At 39.3% G+C, this 25,504-nt stretch overlaps 1 protein-coding gene across 1 annotated transcript in view; it reads right to left on the reverse strand.

Moving 5' to 3' along the window:
• The window catches only part of NUP210 (nucleoporin 210), a 170,250-nt gene that overhangs the window by 94,194 nt on the left and 50,552 nt on the right, over positions 1 to 25,504 (reverse strand). Inside the window, 8 exon segments of the mRNA XM_020981244.2 lie at positions 4,209 to 4,364; positions 6,737 to 6,874; positions 8,021 to 8,161; positions 9,152 to 9,258; positions 10,228 to 10,296; positions 10,967 to 11,125; positions 16,366 to 16,498; positions 21,049 to 21,199. Coding sequence (XP_020836903.2) covers positions 4,209 to 4,364; positions 6,737 to 6,874; positions 8,021 to 8,161; positions 9,152 to 9,258; positions 10,228 to 10,296; positions 10,967 to 11,125; positions 16,366 to 16,498; positions 21,049 to 21,199 — 1,054 coding nt within the window.

The following is a 25,504-nucleotide window of genomic DNA, read 5'->3' on the forward strand; positions in this document are numbered from 1 at the left end:
TCTATAGTCATATGAAAAAATGCTCTAAATCATTATTGATTAGAGAAATGCAAATCAAAACAACTCTGAGGTACCACATCACACCTATCAGATTGGCCAACATGACAAAACAGGAAAATGATAAATGTTGGAGAAGATGTGGGAAAATTGGAACACTAATACATCGTTGGTGGAGTAGTGAAATGATCCAAACCATTTTGGAGAACAATTTGGAACTATCCCGAAGGGCTACAAAAATGTGCATACCCTTTGATCCAGCAATAGCACTTCTAGGGCTGAATCCCAAAGAGATCAAACAAATGGGAAAAGGACCCACATGTACAAAAAATACATAGCAGCTCTTTTTGTGGTGGCAAAGAATTGGAAATTGAGAGGATGCCCATCAATTGGGGAATGGCTGAGCAAGTTGTGGTATATGAATGTAATGGAATACTATTGTGCTATAAGAAATGATGAACAGGCTGACTTCAGAAAACCTGGAAAGACTTATATGGTCTGATGCTGAGTGAAGTGAGCAGAACCAAGAGGACTTTGTACACAATAACAGCCATGTTATACAATGACTAATATTGTTAAACTGAACCCTTCTCAGCATTAAAAGGATCTAAGACATCTCCAGAGGTCTCAGGATGGAAAACGCTGTCCACATGCAAAGAAAAACTATGGAAGTCGAATCGCTATCATTTATTTTTACCTTCTGTTGAGTTTTGTTTCATCTTTCTGATGGTTCCTCCTATTGGTTTTAATTTTTACTTACAACTTCACTAATGTGAAAATGTGTATAATGGGTATGTACATGTAAAGCCTATATCAGATTGTTTGCTGTCTTGGGGAGGGTAGGGGGAGGAAAGGGGAGAAAAATTTTCAACTCAAAAGCATATGGAAGTGATTGTTGATAAATCAAAATAAATTAATAAAATTTAAAAAAAAAACAAGCAGAATTGGTCAAATGGAAAGAGGTACAAAAGCTCACAGAAGAAAATGATTTGTTGGGGCAGCTAGGTGGAGCAGTGGATAGAGCTCTGGCCTTGGAGTCAGGAGGACCTGAGTTCTAATTTAGTCTCACACCAGACATTTGACACTTACTAGCTGTGTGACCCCTTGGCAAGTCACTTAACCCCGATTGCCTTGCCAAAAAAAAAAAAAGATTTTTTTAAAAATTAGAATTAGGCAAGTAGAAGATAATGACTCCATGAGACATCAAGAAATAATCAAACAAGGTCAAAAGAATGAAAAAATAGTATCAAATGTGAAATATCTCATCAGAAAAACAAATGACCTAGAAAATAGATCAAGGAGAAATAACTTAAGAATAAGTGGATCACCTGAAAGCCATCATCAAAGAAAGACCCTAGATATCATATTTCAAGTAATTATCAAGGAAAACTGCCCCAATATCCTAGAACCAGAGAGTAAAATGGAAATTTATCACCTATCACCACCTGAAAGGGTTCCCAAAATGAAAACTCCCAGGTATATTATAGTCAAATTTCAGACCTCCCAAGTAACGAGAAAATGTTTCATGTAGCCAGAAGGAAAGCTTTCAAATACCAGGGAGCCACAGTCAGGATTGCACAAGATTTAATAGCTATCACCTTAAAGAAACAGAGAGCTTGGAATATGATATTCTGGAAGGCAAAACAGCTGGAATTGCAACCAAGAATAACGTACAAGCAAAACTGATGATAATCTTTCAAGGAAAAGATACAGACATTTAATGAAATAGAAGACTTTCAAGCATTCTTGATAAAAAGACCAGAGCTAAAGAGAAAATCTGTCTTTCAAATATAAGACTCAAGAAAAGTATAAAAAGGAAAATCATAAGAAACTCAATAAAGTTAAACTGTTTACATTCCTTTAAAAAAAGAGGGATTGGGAAAGGTTTCTTGAAAAAGGTGGGATTTTAGCTGAGACTTAAAGGAAGCTGGGAAAACTAAAAGGTGGCAATGAGGAGGACCATTTCAGGCCTGAGGAATAGCCAGTGAAAATGCCCAGTCAGGAGATGGAAGTGTCTGGTGCAAGAAACAGCAAGAATGCCAGTGTCACTGGAGTGAACAGTATATGAGGGCTGGTGGTGGTGGTGTAAGGAGTAAGAAGACTAAAAAGGTAGGAAGGGGCAAGGTTATAGGGGACTTTAAAAGCAAAGCAGAACATTTCAGGAACCTTTGTGATTACTCCGTTTTCATGTAATCTTTGGTCCAGTCAATTACATTTTTTGCTCCCAAAACCACATTCTCCTTCCTTTCTGTCCTCCATGTCTGTATGCCCTCCCTACTCAGCAACACTTTAGAATCTTCTTTCCTTCAAAGCTCAGTTCAAACATCACCTCCAACATGAAACCTTCCCTGATCCCCTTCACTAGCTAGTGTTTCCCTGCTAAATTTACCTGTATTTTTTGAATACTTATATGTATACATGTTGTCTTCCCATGTAGAATGTGAACATCTTGAAGACAAACTGTTTCCATTGTTTTGGTTTTTTTTTTTTTTAATCTACAATGCATAGCAAAGAGTCTGGTACAGAATAAGCATTTAATAAATGCTTAGTGACTGAGTCATTGATTGGAACTGGAATCAGAAGACCTGTGTTTAAATCATATCTCTGCTATTTACTCCCTGTGTGAATTTGGACAAGTCATTTCACTTGTTTGGGACTTAGTTCTTCATCTGTAAAATGAGGGCCTGAAACCAGATGATCTCTATGGCCTCATCCAATGACTTAATTCTACAATCAAGAGCTTTGACACCAATTCCTAGTCACAGGGTGATGGTAACTCTTTATGACATTGCATCTTCTCTGAGATGTTCACTCCCAGTATCTATATTTTGAAAACCATCTACTGAGTGGGTTAAGGAAACTGATAAGCATTCTATTTTTGACTTTCCAAAGCATTTGGTCATTAGGTCATTAGATAATAATAACAGATCACATTTATATAGCACTTTATTGTTTATAACTCAGTAAAGCAGCTAGGGCAGATACTATGATTCTATTTTAGAGATGACATAATTGAATTGCAAGGAAATTACATGACTCAATAGGCTATCCCAGATCTCACTCGTGACAGAGACAGGCTTGAAGCCAGGTTCTCTGACCCTCACATGCAGCTTCTTTCCATTATATCACACTATTTTTTATGGTTCTGTGATCAAAAATTTCTACTATCAGAACATGACTGCTTATATTTCTTCCCTATCCATCCACTGCCTTGTCTTGCACATAGTAGGTGCTTAACAAATGTCTGAACTGAAAATTGAGTTCAGTAGATCAGGCTCCTTCCAAAACTCAGTACAAACAGAGCAAGTCTGATGGACACGTGAACTGCTATTTAGCATCCCCCAAAATGCTCAGATGTGCAAAGCTCAATCAATTTTACCTGCCATCCAAGGAAGATTCTTACAGGATTTGTTGCATAGTCAAAAAATTATATTTTTATGGAATGGATTCTTTAAATGGAAACAAGAATCCCAGACTGCAAGAACCTTGAAGCCAGGGACTATGCCCATATTGATGTTTAGATCCTTCCCACGATATCAAACACAATATCTTGTACATAGGAGTTGACAGGATCCCAAATCATATAGATTGAGACCTCTCTGACCATCTATATAGTTTCCTAATTTCATAGATGAGGAAATTAAAGCCTGGAGACTAAGTGCATTGCCCAAGGTCATAAAGGTAATAAGCATCAGAAGCAAAATATGAATCCAGGTACTCTGACTAAAGAGTCAATGAATTCTTTGTCCATTCAGTTTCTTGAATGAATGAACCAAACTATGGCCTCTTGCTGATACTTCTTCAGTCCTGGTTTAAAACCAGCAAATCACCATTCTGCTACCTAGGGGTGGATCAGGATGTTTTTCGTCATCCTTCTGAAGTTGTAAAAGATCTGTCACATCTCAAAACATCACATAGATCTGGAGTAGATTATTTATCTACTCCAGCCTTTTTCTAACACTAACCCCCTCCTTTTACCCTTTCACTAAAACAAGGGTCTCCAAAACGCCTTTTGAACCATTGTCTTGGTATTCCCCAGTGCCTAGCACAATGCCTGACACAGAATAGGCAATTAGTAATTGCTTGTTGATTGATTGATTTAAAGCAGGAATGTCCCTTCTCAATCTGTTATCATTGACTTGGTGAACCCTCCCCTCCCCACATGGCCCAGAGTCTTGGATCCCTGAGTCTCCACCATCTCACTCAAATACCTTCATGTCTCCATAATGTAAGGGATTCTGTACATCATGTGCCTGGATCACGCTGACACCAATGTCACTGCTGGTTGTCATTACACCCTTGACTGTGACCGTGGCTACCATGTGGCTTGATGAGGACCAGGTGAAGTTCCCACTCCCACCATGGGCCTAGGAAGGAAGAAAACATTGATTCAACATGCTGACCTCTCCTTCCCTAAGGTACCTTACGGCTCACGATGTGGAGCAGGTACATCAGAGGAAGCCCTGCCAAAATTTCCCTGGGGAAAATGTATTTTGGAAACAGAGCACAAGCCCTAAGTATCAAGAGTCCCTACTGAAAAAAACTCTTTCTCTCAGGGCAGAAATTGGCAGACCCTCGGCTAGTCATCTGTTACTATTTCAGCTGTGTGCTGGTCCTGTCTTTCCCAGAATATCTGACATAAGTGCACCACTCTGAGATGTGGCCTACCTAGACACCTGTTATTACTTATGCCATAGCCTCTGTGGTCAGGACTGCAGAGGTCTGGCCCACATGAACCATCTCTCACTACTCCAAAATCACACTGCTGGACACAGACCCTTGGACAGTGGACGGTCCTGGTATAACTGGATAAGGATACTTGGGACATCAGCCTTCAACTGGTGAGAAGAGGTAGAAAGGGTTGATGAAAACAAGGTGGGTTTCTTTTCATTGTGACACTTTTATGTATTGCCCCTGAAACAGAAAAGTAAGTCCCTCTTCATCCGGGGTCTGAAGAACACATGGATTAGGAGTAAATGGTGCTTATCCCAAAATTCTAGGAGTCTGAATCCTTTTTGGTAGGTATGTGTAGGGGAGGTCCAGATCTATCATTTTATCAGTGGTGAAAATCAGATGGTACAGGAATCCCTACCATGGATGCTGATATACAATCTATCTGTAAATTCTAATCTTAGAAAATTGGCAGGGCCACTGACAAGTCACTTACCTTGTCTAGGATCATACAGTCAATATGTGTCCCAGGCAGAACACGAACCCAGGTCTTCCAGACTTGAAGGCCAGCATATACCATGCTATCTACCTCTTAACCCTTTCTAGGGAAGGAATTTGCTATATAGTGAGCTCTGTAAGGGCAGGAAACACGTTTCATTTATCCCTGCATCTCCCTCTAGGATGTGTATGGTACAGTGCTCTGTACAGGACATGCTCAATAAAAGCTACAAATAAATAAATGAATTTTTAGATCTGGGACATGATGACCCCCATTCCTTGAATCTGAACCACAACATTTTGTTTTGTTTTTGTAAAAGGCCAGACAAGAAGAATTCAGAAGTGAATGAGTCAGAAGAAGTCATAATGTTCCTTCCCTCCCAATGCCTGATTCCACTTTTTGGGGAATGCTCTGAAGTGAGGAAACCATAAGAAGCAGGCCCTGACATTGCAATACAGCAAAGATGGGTGCTTTTCCTAAGGTAGAAAGCAGCCATCCAGCTCTACCCTGAAAGCCAGGCAGGCAAAGGAGCAGACTGGACAGAGGGAGCTGCTGTCTTAGGTTTCCTGCTCTGCTAAAACTTTATTTGACTATGGGGAGGAATGCTATTGTCCCAATTCCTCCCTTTTCATCACAAAGATGAGCATAAACTGTTTGTACTGGACCCAAGGACCGTTGTCCCTTTTCTTGCCTGTAGCCCCTACAAGAGATGGAACCCCTCTAGGACCAGCTGAGCAGATCAACCTCTACCTGTACTATCTTCACCCCAATTCCCCTTTGCCATTGATTTAATTAAAAACTGAATGATTGGGGGTAGGGGTTAGGAAGACAACCATTAATTGTGATTTCAGGCAGGAAGGAAATTGACACAATGGCCGGAGTCCCCAGAGGGACAAGGGCTGAAAATGAGTAAGAGCCATCAGATTCTCTAGCAGTCACACCTCCCTTTCACCCAGTTCAATAACTATTCTGTTCCACGTGGCAGCATAGGAGTTGGGGCAGTGAAGGACAAACAGAATGTCCAAGACCACTGGGAAAAGGAAACACTGAGTTCAAGAAACCTGAAAACCATGTGAGGGAACTTAATGCCGACCCATGTTTTATCTTCAGGATTCTAATTCAGCCATCCTCCTAAAATGGAACTTCTTTATCCCTCCTGAAAAGAAAAACAAAGCTGGACCTTGTCTAAGAAAGAGATGAAGTTGTCTCTAAGAGTAGAGAGTTACAGGGATCTATCTCACAGCTGCCATACTACCTTGCCACATCTGTCTTGCCTACTTAGTCTTAGAAAAAAACAAACCTTTCACATAATGGGCAGGGGAGGGTAAGAAAACCATTTGTTTTCTAGAAGATCAACTGGAAAAAAACCAGTTTAAGCCAGCACTAAATTTTTCACTAAATGAACTTCATAAGTTCATTTCAAGTTCACTAAGGTAGTTTGAAGACAAGGTGGGATGACAATATAGCTCCTCCCAAAAAATACCCATGACAAGCATACCTTTAGCAATTTTAGTGACACTTCCTCACTGTGACTCAGCATTAATCATTTTCTTTGGTTGACAGTTTTACCTTTATTGTATATTGATAGGCTCCTGTTTTGGGCTGCCATGGAAAAGTCAGGATGCTTGGTGAAAGAGTGATGGGGACATAAATTTCAACCTCCTGTTGATTCCGGACAGGGACTGGTAATGTGTGGACACCTCCATCCTACAATGGGAAAGCAGTGGTCACCATGACAACTATTTCATCTGCACTGTCTTTCAAATCAACAAGCTTCTTCTCACCTATCTCCCCATCCCCAGCCCCAAGGAATGAGAAAGAGAGAGAGAGAGAGAGAGAGAGAGAGAGAGAGAGAGAGAGAGAGAGAGAGAGAGAGAGAGCGAGCTTCAAACTAGCATATGCCCACGTGAATATGAATCAAAAGCAAACAATGCAATAAACTGACCCCATCCCCTCTATTTTCCAAGGACAGGTTTTAAAGTGACACTGGGTCTATGGGGAAAAGGGGAGGTATTGGAGATATTTCCCGAGGATGGAATGTTCTCCTTCCTCATTTCTGGTTCATAGGATCCCTAACCTCCTTCAAAACCTACTTTGGGCACCCCCTTCTACACATGACCTTTAGTGTTCTCTCCCAGTAGCTAAGTGTTCTCTCTCTCTCAAAATTACTTTGTGTATATGTTGTATTGATTTATCTGTGCACATGCTATAACCAACCCACATAATTAATTCTTTAAAGCTTATTATGAGCATATATGGAGAGTGTACCAACTTCCATGATCTCCTTGAAGGCAAGGGACCATTCCATTTTTACCTTTCAATCCCTTGCACTTAGGATAGTACCTTGCACATAGTAAACAATTAATACATTTTTGTGGAATCAAATGGAATCCTGTAAAATGCAGGTTGGGAGGAACTTGTAGGAAAGGAGAAAAAAGGGTAAAAGTGGTCAATCTATGCCAAATCCATGAAAATTGTATAGTCTGGTGGAAACTGTTACAGATCAGATGATGAATTTACACGCAAGAATACATGAAAAGAAAGTTGAGAATTCCATCCTGGGAAAGAGGGTTTCCCCCCCATTATTCCTCATCATGAACATAGCTAGACACAGCAGCCCCATGACAGGCCAAAGGTTGAGCAACACATTGTTCCCAAAAGCAATGGTTTCCAGTATCTCCCTGTCTGCCCCTAATCCTAGCAAGGTTTACTCTTTGGGGAAAGGAGGAAGAGCACACTAACATTCATGATTTCCCCCAGAGACCCATCATTTATTTCTTGTTGATGTAATCATCAAGGTTGAAGATGAAAGGAGATTATGGCAAAATGAAAGGCTCATTAGGACAGGTTTACCTGATCCACCACAGAGGTGAGGGCTGCATCAATCACTGTCTGTCCCTTTTTTATTGCCTTGACTTGATGGTATGAACCATTCTGGGAGGACTTAAGCACTTCAAAATACTCCCGAGGCAATGCAGTATCAATTCTGATATTCTGGAAATCAAAATAGGCAAGGTAAATAGCTCTCCGTGACTGACCTATAGAAGAATGGCTAAAATACTTCCATTAAAAAAAATAAAAAGAAACTTAATATCAAGCCTCAGGAAATCTAATTTCAAAGAAAAAAAAATCGGCCTTGTTGATTCAATTGAATAAGAAGATGGAAAAGAGCAACTTCTCTGAACAAATCAAAGACATATTTCTTTCCCTGGATGTCAATCTCAGAGAAAGGAAGTAAAACTATCAACCAGACTATACCACCTTGGACCTAGATAATTGGTTATTATGAAGAGATTCTAATTTTTTTTAAATGTAGCAGGAATCATATAGGGAAATTCTCCAATAAATTGAGAAGTTCATTAGAACAGCACAAGTCACCAAAGCCAGAAAGTTAACTTAATTTGGCACTGACTACATAGAGATTGACAGCCCAAGAATCTACACCTGAGAAATCATTGTTTACTGAGAAAACAAAAGACAAGACAAAAAAAACCCCCCCAGTTTTTCAAGCACTCCAGAGGTACAGTGACAATAATTACACTCAAGAAGAGAAGATAACACAGCACCTGGCAAGAGACATCTCCTTCATTCTTAACTATTACTCACTAGCCAAGGCCTTTAGCATATCCCCCTTTCCATCTATGGATACAAATTAATATCCAATAAATGCTGAATTTAACTTTAGCCAGTGTGTACCTCTTTCAAATTTAAAGGCCTTAGAATTAGGGTACTGTGTATAAACTCAATTCTCCATGGACCTGAGTGGTGTCAGGCAACACTCTAAGTCTTCCTTAAGAATCTGACAAGCTAATCAGTGGGTAGAGGATTCTGACATTAACCACTAAATTGGCCCCTTGGAAACCTTTCAAAACTCAAAAGTTGCAGGGGGGTGCTCAGATGGTTGCTATATTCATGGCTGGTATGACTCCAAATTAGATCCAGGGACATGACATTGCAGGGAATCATTCCTTGGTATATACTTACATCTGATAAATACACCTTGTTACTTGATTTATCATACACCTCAATGGTGATTTCATAAAATCGGCCAGTTTCAAGGACCCATCTGTCCCCAGGATGAATTGTGAAGCCTATAAAACATGGAAGCAGAGCAACTTGACCATCTAATCTCTAGAACAGAAGGCTGTCTATCATTAGATGTTCTTACTCAAGAGCTGCCCTTTTACGTGGAAAGAGTGCTACTGGTCCACCATTAGAACGTGACAAAACGATTGATTTCACCTCTTTATCCCATAGTAGAAAAAAAAAAAGAATGAGCTATGCTAAGTCCTCCCCACTCCTTTTACTGGTTCCCATTCATCATGTATTCAAAAGGTGGATAAGCAGAAGGGATCAGCCTGCAGCCAGGACTATAGGGGTTAGTCTGTTGTCATGGAAAAGATTGTAACTAACCTGCCAGTATGAGGTTCAAACTGATAGCTTTGTCTTCATGAGCCCTGTGTTCTAGGCAAATGAACTAACTAGCAGATACAATGGTCTAGTTTAATGATCCATAATGAAACCAATTATACCTGAAATATCATGAAAATACTTTCAAAAGCCCATGCTGAGCTACTGCAGGTAATCAGGATAATAATGTGACAATTATATTTTCCAAAAGACCTTAATTCTAGCCATGGCAAAAATTCCAAATCTTTGGCAGCAAGATCAAAATAGTGTCTATCACCTCACAAGGTGTCAGAGATTGACATCACTGAAGTATGACAGTACATTTAATGTGAAAGTGGTTTCAAATAGAAGGATGAAAATGGTATTTTTGTGAAATGCTACATGATACGTGTCCTAAACGTCTCTCAAAAGGCTATTATGACTAGAGAAGCTCTGTTCCTACTGCTTCCTCGGCTTCTCTTCCCTCTTCTCTACTCTGCCCTCACCTTTCCTTTCCAGACACTTCTGTTTCGTGGGATAAATTGCCTCTGAATCCACACTGCCATCATGTTTGTGTGTGTGCATGTGGGTAAACCGGAAATTTTAAGAATTGTCCCAGTAAATTCTGATTTTTGAATTCATAGTACAGTAGTTAGGAAACTGGTACTTACCCAAGTATCCAGGTTCCACAACATAAATTGTGCTGTTGGGTAATCTGGATGCACCCTGCATACGAATGCCTGAAGTCTTAATTAAGAAATAAAGCCATTGGGGGAAAAGAAACTTATTAGAAGGGGACTAAGCTCATTTTTGTCTGATTGATTAACTGGTATTTGTATCAGAGGTCAGATCTCTAAAGAAATAAAAAATAATTTCAAAAATATATAATTGCCTCTGGCTCTTTTCCACATTGGCAATCTGGAATAGTTATTTCCCAGAACTCTAGACAACACAATGAATGCTTTTTACACCAACAGAATGATTTCTTTACCAAAAACAACCACAAACTTTCAGAGAATCCCATGTGTCTGTGTCAAAACCATCTTATCCCCTGATGATTTTCCCAATAATCCATGCCACACACCACTGTAAAAGGGTTCTAAGCCCTTAAGAAGATTCTGGAGGGAGGGAATAATGCTGTTTCTTTATTTGCTACTTCTCATTTCTAGGATTTTAACTAGGGAGTCATCCAGAGAGGTGTGTAATTCAGTGTTGCTATTTCAATTCTTTCTGATTTTCAGATCACTGGGAGAAAGCAGGGATATTTTTAGCCTGGCCATGAGTTCAGAGGAGAAAAACATCTCCACATCAAAAAATATTTGGGGAACTGAAGTACATCCTGAGCTTGAATGCACACACATACATACACAGACAGATGCACACACACACAAACACACACTCAGAGGATATTTTTGTGTCCCAGCACCAGGTTAGTCTGTCCCTGCTGCAATGCAGTGACTGTTGATGTCGCCTGAATCAACTTGGCAACAGGCCGTGTTGGATCTCCCTCGGGGCCAAGTATGTTATTCTGGAGTTGCAGCTCATACTGATCAGAAGGCATCATTAACTCTGTACATAGGAAAGACAAAACAAGAATGAAAAAAAATAATGCAGCTCCTTGGCCAAGATGTATGAGTCCCGTTAATGACAGCAGATAGACTTGAAAAATGGAAAATTAAGCAAAAATCAAACTGTCATGCCTTATGGAAAAAGCTGACAGTCTCTAAGAAATCTGCAGAAAAGTACAGCCATAAGCAACCTGGAACCTCCTTCCCCCTTTAAATGAACTATAGCCTTTGAGGAAAATTTCCCAGCTGTTTAAGGAATGATGACACTCAAGTCATTTCTGTTCACCAGAGCAGGGGATTTTTAGGGTATCAGTTGAGTCTGTCGCTATGCCATCTTGAGAGCAGGAGTAGGGTAAGCTGAATGAGACACATCAACCATGGTTTCTTTCCTTTTTTTTCCCCCTTGTTTATTTTTGTTTTTTTTTTTGTTTGTTTTTTGGTTTGGGTTTTTTTTTTTTTTGGCTAGGCAATGGGGTTAAGCAACTTGCCCAAGGTCACACAGCTAGTAAGTGTCAAGTGTCTGAGGCCGGGATTTGAACTCAGGTCCTTCTGACTCCAAGGCTGGTGTTCTATCCACTGCACCACCTAGCTGCCCCAAAATGCAGTCTGGCTCATTATCCCAGAGCTTGGCTGCTACATTGCCCCTTAGGATTCTTTTTTTTTTTTTAAGGCAATTGGGGTTAAGTGACTTGCCCAGGGTCACACAGCTAGTAAGTGTCAAGTGTTTGGTCTGAGGCTGGATTTGAACTCAGGTCCTCCTGATTTCAGGGCTGGTGCTCTATCCATTGTGCCACCTAGCTCCCCCAACCATGGTTTCTGAAAAGCCTCTGAACAACGGTCTTCACTGGTTTGAGGAACTGAGGTCTGTCATTTGCAGGGAATTTATCCTAATCCCTAGAAGATACCATCTTGATAACCCATCAACCTTGGGGGCTTTTCTATTGTTCTATCAGGTACAGTTTGGAGCAACTAATAAATTAGCAGGGTGAGAAACAGTTGATTTTTTAAGGAAAATTGTGATTTTTGTTGTAGCATTTATGATTTAGTATTCATTGTTTCCATTATGAGATAGGTGAAGACCACAATTTCTACCCTCTTTTTTTATTTGGGAGGGAGTGGTCCATCAAACCTTTAGATTTCTATCTGTTGTGATCTTTCACTGAAGCCCCTTTGTTCAAGTGACATGAGAGAGGAGAATCATGATATAGGGAATCAGGGACATTAAAGCTAGAAGCATTTTTCACAATTCCCAGGAACCATGCCCCAAATTATGAGCCCAAGGTAGCTCTGTCATTGATTTTTTTTTCTCCTTTTCTGTTTGTTAGCAAAGTGGGAAAGCAAAGCTCTGTTCCTTGTAAATTTTTTACCATATACTCAGAATACATGAGCTGCTAAGTGTTAAAAATCATAAAAAAATCTAATTGTCACCTCAAGCAGCATCACTTCAAAATTCTAAAACACCTTCAAAGAGCCAGCTTCTCCCAATATCTAAAAATATGTCCAAAATATAGGCAACTTCAAAAATTGCACAAACTCATTCTGACCACGTGATAGAAGGTAGTCACCTTCTTGAGGCAGGGACTGTTTACTTTTATCTCTATCCACACACTGAACACAACGTTGGGTACATAGTAGGTGCTTAATAAACACTGGTTGATTGATATGTACAACACACACATCAATGTAGAGGAGGAGAAATACTCAGGTAAATCAGAAAAGGTACCAGCCCCATGAGTTCACTTTACTAGAGGGACACGAAAGAGAAGAACCCTAATACAGGTGCCAGGGACATTACAGTGAAGGAGATTTTTCACAGTTCCCAGGAACCATGCCCTAAATTATGGACCCAAGTCAGATACACAAATAACTAATAAAACTTATGATATGGTATGCTATATAGTGGGAAGAGCACTGAATTAGGATCTTGAATACTTTGGTTTGAATTCTGGCTCTATCTTTACTATCTGTATCACCGTGGGCAACTTAGTTCACCTCTCCGGGTCTGTTTCCTCTTCTGTAAAATTATCAAATTGGACTCAATGACATCTAAAGTCCATTCCAGTTCTGAATCTGTGATCTTATGATGTTCTATCACAGAATCACAGAAGCCAGCCACAACACTTCTATCATATAAAATGGTGGAGACTGTGTACTTCACAAGTGTCCTCAGTTGGATGAAAGGACAATTTTACGAAAGTTGAATTTGCCACACTCATTCAGACAATGATGAGACTCTTCACAAAAGGATCCTTTACTTGAGAAAAGAATTGAGCAAAGATCCCTCTAAATAACACTCTCTTATAGTACACTTCAGCACTGGTTTCATAATTCATCATCTAAGTAATTATTAGAGAATTTTAGAGTTAGAAGGCTTGTTAGAGACTATCTAGTCCAGCTTTTTCATTTTACAGATTAGGAAATGGATCCATAGGAAGAATTTATTTAGTTGCCTACTTTGCGCCAGCCAGGTACTCTTGATAGAGCCTGAAGGGTGAACCACTAACAGGTGGAAATGACTAGACAGAGCTCAGGCTGACCCTAACCAGGCTTATCATTACAAAGAAAGCATCTTGAATCCAGAGGTATTGGCTTCCCAGCAGCATGGCCACAAACACACACAGACCACTGTAGGGGATACAAGCCCAATTCCCTGGTTGCGAGTCCCCAAAGGAGACAACCAGGAGATAACACAAAGTGTCACAGACCAAAGGAACACACTCAGAAGCCTAACTGCTGGGTCATTGATATCCTGCCATGCCCACAGTTTCATCAAGCTCCTACCCTACTATAGTCTCGTACCCTTTCTCCAAACTCACAGAAATCAAGGCCAGTTAACTCCAAAACAACAGTGGCAGCCTTCTTTGGAGATGCTGGCTACTAGAGACCCAGAGAGATGTACCAAGGACCAGTGGCTGGTGTGCTCAGAAGACATGGCTCAGCGCAGCCACTTGAGGTGATCTGTGCACCCCGCTCTGTACCGCCTTCCAGTTCCTTGCCCTGCTGTTCTTCATTCCCTACCCTATCATAATGACGATGGGAAACCATATGATTCAATACATAGCTATGTAATTTATGCACAACTTTATAGAAATATGACCACTAAGACGTCAGGTCACCAAATAAAGCATATTTTCTACCATAAACAAGGATCATGGACAACATTAATGATGAACTATCTATATGGTACTTGCTTTGTGCTTTTCTCTACTTGTGAGAATGGAATTATACTGAACCAATGGAACTCTCACCCAGTTCTCTTACCATCATCTCTTTAGCTCATTATCTGGAGCACAAAATTAAAACATACTGGGGACAAACCTGGGCACCAAAAGGCTCCAGCTCAATAAATTTAACTACATCCCATCAGCATAAAAAGAGCTTCAATACAGAATTTTTAATTTCTTAAGTATGACCAGATATAGCAAGGATAAGAAATCTAAACAGAACCCACTGTTGTATAAATAGTCTTACGTATTCAAAGTCTGAGCTTTAATTAACAACCATAGGTTTCTTTAAAATTTCATTCCAGACTTCTAACTACTTTATGGTTTCTAAAATTTTAATAACAAAGATTCCCAGGGAGCAGCAAACGAGGCGGGGTAATGGACAAAGACTAACAGGCAATTTCCACCATCTGCACATGTATGAACACACATAGACCATCCCAACAGGACCCCACAATATAGTGGGACCAAATACCAACTATACCTGAGGAGAACAGCTTCTCCTTCTATTTGAAAAAGCAGACTAACTTAAAACTAGTACACAGCTTTAACTCTATTCAACTTCCTTCAAGCAAACACATTTTCATAAATGTAAATCTGTCCCAAAGACAATATTTCATAAATATTTTAACCCCTCTTACCTCTTATGTATGTTGAAACACCAAATCCCTTGACATTTTTTGAAGAGGGGTAATCTAGATATAAGGACTTCCCCCAAGGTAGCATCCTTGAACCTCACCTGCTCCCCCATTACTTCAAAGCAATCCTATTATAAATCTGTTGCTAACTCATTATCATCCAACAATATGATCTTCCAAGTCTTCTTTGCAGTCCCCAAACTTCCAACTCTCCCCCATCCACCTGACTCCCAAAAGATGACCTTAACTTCTAATTCAATTGATGACTCTACTCCATATGTTAAAGCTTCTCAAGATCTTCAACTATTGCCTCCTCCTTGCCTTTTGGCTCAGAGAGGTGAGATGGTGCTTCTTGCCAAGGCTTACTCTTTTATGTGTACCACTGATCTCTTCCCATCTGTCCACCTCCTCACTCTAATGAAATATCTCTCATTATGGTGAACAATAATCTATTAATTTCTAAATCCAATTGCTTATTTTCCTAGTCTTTGTCTTCCTTGACCGCTCTGGAACATCTGATACTGTTGATCACTAATTAATTCACTGATACTCGCTCTGCCATTGACTTTCTTAGGAGCCTTGTTAGATTGATCATCTGCTCCCTTTCCCCTCCCCAACTTCTTACCCCTACCTATCCTCTTTCATCTCCAATTTTTCTTCTATGTTGATTTCTTCATCTCAATCCTCATTCTCTTTCGCCTCTCTGCAAACTTGGATGCAGTTGATCATCATCTCCTACATACTCTTTCTTCTCTAGGTTTTTGTGATTCTCTTCTCTCCTGGTTATCCTATATGCCCTCTTCTCTCTAAGTTTTCATGACACTGTACTCTCCTGATTCCTGTACTACCTGTCTGACTGCTCCTTCTTAATCTCCTTTGCTAGATACTCATCGCAGATCACATTCACTAACTGTGAGCATCCCCTAAGGTTCTGTCCTGGCCCTTCTCTCTTTTCCTTCCATATTATTTCACTTGATGATCACAGGTTCAACTATCACTTCTATTTAAGTGATATCCATATTCATCTATCCAGCCCTCACCTTTCTCTTGAATTCTAGTCCCACATCCCCAACCACCTCTTGGACACTTCAAATTAGATGTCTCATAAGTATCTCAAACTCAACCTGTCCAAAAGAGAACTTATTTTCTTTCTCTCCCCCACCCAAATCTTCCCCATTTTCTCATGGAGGTAGGAATGGGAAGGAGAGAAAATTCATTTTTGTTCACTGAAATTTTTAAAATTTTAATTTCTAAAAAAGATCACTAAGAAAAACAGTAACTTGTGCTTTCCTATACTATCCTGAGCACCCTTTCACCATTTATTCTTGCTCTTAAGAACTGGAAAAACTTACAGAGAAGACAAGGGAAGTAAAACTCACCTGTAATTTTCCCTTGCCTGATTTTCTGGACCTTATAGTGAATAGAGGTTCCCACCAGCAGATAAATGTCATAAGCTGGGTTCAGAAGGATGTTCTCCAAAATTAGCAGCCTGACTTCTGCAGGATGGACATTCTTCAAATGAAGAAAGGAAAAGGGTCAGAAGAAGAGATTTTATATGTGTAAGGCATATTTAAAGGTTACTATGGGGTGGAGAAGTTAAAGGAAAATAAAAAGCAAGCCAATACACAATATTGTAATTCTTCCTGTAAAAACCCCAAATCTCAAACAGCTGGTACAAAGCCCTCAAAGGAACTGTGCCAAAGTCTATTGCAATAGAGGTCACTACAACAATTTCCACATAACAAATAGACTTCAAATCCCTATTGTATACAACAAAACATTTTAGACAGTCCCTTTGAGTGGATCAGAAAGAGGATTTGACTATATTTGTTGAGTAGAAACTCTACTAATGTTTCTAAGTCGTTCTATGGGGGTCTTGGTTTCCCTTCATTCAAAAGGTAGATTACAAATAACAAGAGAGAAACAAAGCCAGAGATAGATAGATACACTTCAAATTCCTATTTTATATAATTAAAGCAAAGAGACAGAAGACCAAGGAAGAAAGAGAGAAGGAAAAGAAAGAAACAGCATTTGAGAAAATGGGAAAAGAGATAGACATACAGTGACCAAGAGAAGGAGAAAGAAAAAGAACCAGAGAGAGAATGAAGGATAACTACATATATAAGTGGAATAAATCAGACATTTGTGGAGTAATGTCATCTTGATTCATTGGGAGCAGCACTTCCCACTATTTGCTCCTTTAGATAGTTGAAATTCAGGTGAGAGGCTGATTGGACCCCTGGAACAGAGGTTATCTGCTCCTGCCCTAGCAAGCTGAAATCCAGCCAAAGGACAAATGGGAGAATTTCTTGCAACTTCTTCCAAATGGCCTGGCATCTTCCAACTAGTATTCATTCCATCATGCAGTTCCCAACACCCAAACCATAAATGGCAAGTGCATCTTTTTGCATGAAAGCCTTACCAACACACATTCTCTTGGCCAATTCCACCCATCACAAGGGAATGGACCACTGTAAAGATAGGAGATCTGCAAGTAATGCTCAGTTCAGTGTATAGAGGACACTGTTTTAATATGTGATCTTTAAACAGAGGAATGCTTTTAATACTGGAACTCAGCATCAGAACTAAATGCTCAGAAATTAAGAAGACAAAAACCAAGTCAAATAGATAAGCATTTATTAAGTGCTTACTATGTGCCAGACACTGTGTTAAATAAAAGGATAAACAACCTTGGGTGATGACAGGCTGCATGGTGTAGTGAGGAGAGTGTTGGGCTTGAAGACAGGGAGTTCAGTGTTTCAGTCACATCAGACTCTTTATGACCCCATTTGTAGTTTTCTTGGCAAAGATACTGGAGTAGTTTGCCATTTCTTTTTCCAGCTCATTTTACAGATGAGGAAACTGAGGTAAACAGGGTTAAGGGACTTGCCTAGGATCACACAGCTACTAAGTGTCTGAGAACAGATTTGAGCTCAGGAAGATAAGTCTTCCTGACTCCAGGCCTGGCACTCTATCCATTGCAACACCTACCTGTTTGGAGTCAGGGAGACCTGTGTTCAAATTCTACCTCAGACACTAGCTCTAGGTTAACCCATTTATCCTTTCTCAGCCTCAGTTCCTTCATTTGTAAAATGAAGAGATTGTACTCAATGACCTCTGAGGTCACTACCAGCTCTAAATCTATGCATGATTCTATTAAAAAGGTCAAGACTAGTGATAAGTATTCAGAGTATTACAACAGAGAGTATTATAACAGTTCTTATAGTACAGTAAAATTCTATTACATTCATATATCACAAGTTCAATCAATCAATAAGTCAATCATTAAACATTTATTGAGCACTTATTATATGCTAGGCACTGTGCTAAATGCTAGGGATACAAAAACAGGCAAAAGACAGTCCCTGCCCTCAAGGAGCTCACAATCTAATGGCGTTTAGCCATTCCCCAATCAATGGACATTTGCTTTATTTTCAGTCCTTTGCTATTTCAGAAAGTTCTGGTACAAATATTTGATGTATACGGGACCTAGCTGTGATATCCTTGGAAAGCTATACCTAGTGATAAATCACTGGTCAAATAACATGGACATTTAAGTCACTTTCTTAGCATGATTGCAAATTGTGTTCCAGAATGGTAGGACCAAGATCTTCTTTGTAAACAGTTCCTTGCATGTTGTCTTCCTCTTTCAACCATAAGCTCCGTGAGGGCAAGGACTCTTTTCTTTGTATCTCTAGTGCTTAGGATATAGCAGGCACTTAATAAATGATTGTTTACTTGATTAGAGAAAATGAAACACTTACTTACAGCCCAGACCTGGTCTGTACCAGTACCTGGTATTTTAACTGCAGTATGCTCTTCCTTCTCTCATCTTTCTGGACATACACTGAGGCTGTGCAAATGTTGGGTGCATAAATTAATTCCCAATTTTTACTGAATGGAAAGTGGAGAAGATTCAAAACACTTTTGTGCTTTGTGACAACTAGCAAATCATGAAACTTCTCTGTGCTTCTGCTTCCTTATCTGTTAAATGGGGATAGTAACAGTTAAAACTACCTAAACTCAGAAGGTGGAGAGTACACCATGTGAGCAATCATTATTAATATAACTACACCAATCTAAGTTAATGCATTTATTTCCCACCAAAACTTTCAGTGCTCCTGATATCCACTTAACTGGTACATAAAGTGACTCAGATGAACCAAATGTAAATGGGTATCACTTTCTTGGTTGGTTAAGTTACAAAATTAAGGAACATAAATGAAATGCAAAAATCTTCCTGTTAAAAAAGATATGCCCCAAGAACCTGGAAAATAGATTGTACTAACCAGAAAGGGCAATTTCATTACTGTGGTTAAAATGGAAATACAGTTACTTTAGACTGCAAAGAAATAAAAAGTATAAATTCACATGAGAGCTGGGAAGGGAGCCAGCGTAGTAGTTTAGCATACTTGTCTGCTGGCCCTTTGATCACACCTTTAGAGAAGAGGAGCTAATGAGATGGAATGTGCTTCTCAGCGAGGTTGAAAACAACTTGGGGCTGGAGGGGGTGGTCAGGAACATGGTCAGCCCTCCATTCAAGAGCCCTCTGAAGTCAATTCAGAAATGAGCTAATTTTTCATCAGAAAATCATGGACTAAGAGCCAAATAGAAGTGGAAAAGAGGTCTCCACAAGTTGGGTATTGGGGAGATCCTGTAACATTGCTGGAAACCCTAAATAACTTGAGTGTGTCTCAGTGGTCAGAGAGACAATTCTGAGGCAAAAACCCAACATCCTGACAAGCTGCTGACACAGCTCCTCTCAGCTATCCCCATCAAAACAAGAGTGAATGAAAGGCACTTTGTAGTGAGGGGAGAGCTCAGACACATAATTATTTTTCCTCCATCAACTTTTGTGTCACAGCTTCAGAACTTCACCTTTTGAAAAAAAAATTGCATTAAATCTATTCGATAAAGTTCTGACATCTAAGATATAGATTAAATAGATACTAATAGAAAAGACCAAGATTTAGTCCTTAATTGATATGTGGTCAAATATGAACAAATAAACAGTTTCCAGAAGAAGAATTGCAAGTGGTTAACAACCATAAGAAAAAGAAATATTCTGAATTATAAATGACAAAGGAAATGCCAATTAAACCAACCCTGAGGTTTCATTTTATACCCAGAAAATTGGCAAAGATAACAAAAGACTGAAATAGTCTATGCTGGAGGGCCCATGGGAAGACAGGCACACTAATACAAAGCTAGTGGAGCTGTGACATGGTCCATCATTCTATAACTAAGCTAGAAAAATGATTAAACTATTCATGCCCTTTAAGCCAGTGATCCCACAATTGTGCATAGAGTCCAGGAGGTCCCCAAAAGAGGAGAAGCTCCTATATGTACCAAAATATCCACAGTAGCATATTCTGTGATACTATAAACCAGAAAACAAAGTGAATGCCCATCAAGTGGCTGAACATTTGTAGGGCATGAATGTAATGTTATATTACTGCACCATAAGAAATAACATAAAGGAAACTGAGAAATTTGGGAAGACTTGTATGAACCAATAGAGAGTATAGTAAGCGAAAGAAAAAAAAATACAAAATTATCAAAACAATGAAATGAAAAAGGAATCAATGTAGAAAAAAAATACCAAAACTCAAATGAACTCCAATGAATACAATGTCCTATCTTAACTTTATAGGACAAGTGAAGAAATATAACACTACCTTGCCTACCTTTTGGTGGAGAAGAAGTGGACTAGAGTTGCACAATGAGACTTAAGCTATCAGACAATCAATTTGTCAGTTTGTTTTGTTTAAATGTATCTTCTCTTGTTTTTAACAAAGGAGATTTCATTTTGTGTCAGGTGAGGATATATGGCTATTGGGATATGACACTGATGTTTAAAAATAGGCATCAATTTTTTTTAACCATGCTCTGAAGTTCCACTGTTATGAAATTTCAGACTGGAAACTTTGTTCTTATATTTGTAGTCTGAGGGATTTTTGTTTTGAAATATATTCTCAGGTACCTATAAAACACTCACTTAAGCATCTTTTCTCTTTACCTTGGGGATTATTGGGAATTTGCAATTCACCATGCAATACTACCTTATACACTACTTCTTGAATCCGTGCTTTCAACTTGGAACTCCCTGTCTTCATTCCAGACACTAAAATTGTGTCTCCTTGCTTGGCCACTTTCTCCATCTCTGATATGTAGGAAGGAGGTATGTAAGTAGATTCTAAAAATTTGAGGATCCTAGAACAGAAATGACATATTTTATAGACTCAGGAGAGTAGGACACAGGAAAATGTAATTCAATATTGAGTCAGCATTCTTTAGATTATATGGAGACATTTAAATTCCACAGTGTGTCTAAATTTCTACATTCAGTGCATCACCTGTAGCAAAAGATTTACAATTAAATTGGAGATTTCACCCATATAACAAGAACACTCAGCTGAACACATTTTTATTCTCACCAAGGTCACTGTCTTTTGATATCATTTGTTTTCTTACTGGGTTTTACTGAAACACCGGAATGTTTTCTAAAAAACTATGTTTTATTTTCTTCAATCAGCCAAAAAATCTGCCTTTCAGAATATTCTTTTCATGTTTGTCATATCTTAAAGTTGGTTATCCTCCAGTTCCAGTACTTGGAAAGCCCACCTAGGTGGGAAAAGAGCCCAAGAGATACACGAAGAGTGCTGCCCCACCAGAAAGGTCCAGGTAAAGAGAGGGAGTTGAAAGGCAAATTTCTCTTTGAACACTGGAAAGAAGCATAGCTTGGAGACAACATCCTCTAGAGACACGTGTGCCAGGTGTAGAGCATCATGGACGCTAGAAAGTCTGGGAAATCAAAAGCCATGGCTATAGCAGCCACTCCTTGAGGGCCAGCCAGTTGTGAGGTCTGCGTACTAAAGGTGCTTGTAAGGGGTAAACAAAGAGACAAGACAAGATGTTTCTTTTAATGAAATAAGGCTTACTCAAATACGGCCAACAATGTCACCTAACTCAAGAAAACTTCCATTTTTGTCACTGACCAATACACTTCAATGGTTGAAAATTAAATTTGATCATCCGAATAAATGTCTGGGAAATCAGTCATCTAACGCAAGGATTATCAGCAGCATGCTAATGAACCCATAAATCATCCATTTTACTTCCTTTGGATGGACAACAAAAACTCACCAGTAGTTAGTAACCTTTAATCAACTACACTTTAACCTATCCCATTCTATACTTATTATTATACTTATTTTTTAAAAAATCTCTAAAGCATAACATATTTATCTCTGACTATAATCAACTCTAAACAATGGAAATGAGGCACTGACATGAGTTCTTCCCATTATTTCTGCATTTTATCCTTGACTGTTGGCTAGAAGAATCTATTCTACCCATACCCTTCTGCACAAATACTAATTTTTAAAAATCTCAGTGCCAACCTATATAGTTTGGAATCCTGATTTTATCATTTGGAGTGTCAGCTCAGATCATAGATCATGGGATTTAAAGCCAGAAGGGACCTTAGAACTCACTTAGTCCAACTCCCTCAGATGAACAAAACAAGGAACCAAAAGGTAAAGTAATTCACCCAAAATTACACAGTTGGAAAGTAACAGAGGTGAGATCCAAACCTAGTTTCTCTGAGTTAAAACTCAGAGTTCTTTCCCTGCTGGCTTTGAGACATCCTCAAATTTGATGATCATGTATTCTAAGTCTTCCATCAAAGTCTTTAGATACATAAATGTATCTGTATTTCTAGCCCTTGGGACAGTACTGGATACACAGGACTTTAATAAATGTTTTTTCATTCATTCCTTCATTCATTTATCAATGTTGTGATGGCACAGTGGAGAGAATTCTGTGCTTGGAGTGAAGAAGACCCCAAATCCCACCTCAGACAACTATTTACTAGCTGTGTGACTGTAGGGAAGTCATAACTTCTCTGGGCCTCAGTTTCCTCACCTATAAATTGAGGGGATTGGACCTATAGTCTCTAGGGATTTTTCCAGCTCTAAATCTCCAATCCCATGATCCTCTAGTAGGGCCAAAGTCATAATCTTGTCCCTGGCATCTCCTTCTCAGTTGACATCTATCACTTAATCCATATTTTTTAAAATAAGTTTTTTAAAATTTATTTTATTTTTAGTTAATTTACAATTTAATCAAGTCTATCAGGAGAAACTGTCAAATGCCTTGCTGAAATCAAAATAACCCTTACCAACATCATAAGATCATAGATATAAAACTGGAGAGGACCATAGGGACACTTAGAGGCCCAGAGAGGTTGTCTCCTTACCCAAGGTCACCCAAGTAGTAAATAATAGAGGTGGGAGTTTGAACCTAAGTCCTCTGACTCCAAATCCATTTCTCCAACTGTACCCACAATCTTCATTTTGTTCTTTACAGAGAAAAGAGGGAAATACTAAGAATGGGAATCAAAATTAAGAAATTGGGCTCAAGATCAGTTGCGGATTAATGAATTTCCTGCAATAAAGTCAGTCAGTATGAACAGCCATGTCACTTCTGCTTTCTTTCTGTACCCCAAACACCATCAAAGTCTGCCAGTACATCTTAGGCATCCTAGAAAACCATTGATGTGATATTGAGGAGTATCTTTCTGGTGAATCCTACACTTGCTTTGAGGAAGGAAAAGAATCCCAATGGGCAGTGGGTGAGAAAAGGTGACAGAATGATGAAATGGGATGCCTTTGTGGATTTGGAGATAAAGATTGGCACAGAGTTTCATTAATTTCCCAGCAGTGGGAAGAGTGCCTGCTATAATCATCCGTTAGTCAGGAATGACCTCAGAGGTTGTGAAAAGATCTATGTTACCAGGCCTAACATCTTAAAGCCTCCTAATTGATTGGGATTGGAACATGGATTTTTGCAAAATTGTGTGTGCATATGTATGTGTGTACAGACACACACACACACACACACACACACACACACATATTTTATTTTTTCCCCAATTACATGCTAAAACAATGGAGCATTGATTTTTTTTTCTTTTTTTAGGCAATTGGGGTTAAGTGATTTGCCCAGGGTCACACAGCTAGTAAGTGTTAAGTGTTTGGTTCTGAGGCCGGATTTGAACTCAGGTACTCCTGACTTCAGGGCCAGTGCCCTATCCACCGGCACCACCTAGCTGACCCCTGGAGCATGAATTTTAAAACTTGCCAACAGGAAAACTCCAGGGAGGGTTAGAAGTTGGACTGAATCAGTCTAAGACAAGGGGTTCTGAGGAGAAGAATTATGTAAATTTTAGATTCAAGGGATCCAAGAAAATATGAATCAGGCTCAGAGGTCCCACTGGCTACTAGAACACTGGCTACTACTCTGAGGTCAAGGTCTGAGCTTGGGCTACAAAAGCCCATGGGATTTGGAGGGGAAAATATCAAAAAACTGGTATAGATGCAATAAACTTTAATAGCATCAGTCAGTTATGGTTTGGGTGAAATAATTTTTTTCATGCTAATATTCCTTTTAATTAACCTACAAATAAACATTTATTAAGCACTCATAATGTACCAGTACTTGGAATGTAAAGACAAAAGTAAGCTTACATTCTAAAGGGGGAGACAACATTTATATATTCAATTATATACAGAATATATACACAATGGAAATGAGGTCCTTGGGGAAGGGAAGGTCCCAGCAGCTAGGAGTAGGGACAAAGGCTTCATGTAGCATACTTCTTCAAGCTGGTTACATAAAGGAGAACATCGTGCACAGTTCAAATCTGGCAATCTCATTTATCATGTATGTGATCTTGGGCAAACTCCATGCCTCGGTTATCACACCCACAAAGATGAAGAGGTTGGATCTCATGATCCCTTCCAGCTCTAAAGCTATGATCCCAGACAAACCTATGGACAGCTAGGTGGCACAGTGGATAGAACCCTGGGCTTGGAGTCAGGAGGTCCTGAGTTCAAATGTAACCACTGACACGGACTACCAATGTGATCTTAGACAAGTCACTTAAGCCTATTTGCCTCAGTTTTTTCATCTGTAAAATTAACTGGAGAAGGAAATGGCAAACTACTCAGTATCTTTGCCAAGAAAACTCCAAACGAAGAGTTAGACATGACTGAAATGACTGAACAATAACAACAACAAATACACACCTATATAAAGCACATTTGAACTTCTGAGTGTGTATCAAGGGAACAGAAGGAAAAAATGTAGTGTTGATTCATAGGACATGGCAATAATAACAGTAATAACTGGCATTGACCTAGCACTTTGACATTTGTAAAGCACGTTACACACATCATATCATTTGAGCCTCATGAAAAGCCTGTGAGGTTGAGAATAGGTATTATTATCTCCATTTTAAAGATGAAGAAATGGGGGCTCAGAGGGTTTAACTGACTTGCCCAAGATTGTACAATGATCAAGAAGTGGGATTTAATCTCGAGTTTCTCTTGCTAGGGTTAGTACTCTTCCCGCTAGACTTCAATGTCTCTAGGTGCCAGATGGCAGGGCACTGAGTTCAAGACAGGTCAATACCTTTGACCACAGAAGTCTCTGATGCTAGAAGGGAAAGAGAAT

The sequence above is a fragment of the Phascolarctos cinereus genome, unplaced genomic scaffold (genome assembly GCF_003287225.1).
Source record: "Phascolarctos cinereus isolate Bilbo 61053 unplaced genomic scaffold, phaCin_HiC Scaffold_4;HRSCAF=312, whole genome shotgun sequence".
Taxonomy (NCBI): Eukaryota; Metazoa; Chordata; class Mammalia; order Diprotodontia; family Phascolarctidae; genus Phascolarctos; species Phascolarctos cinereus.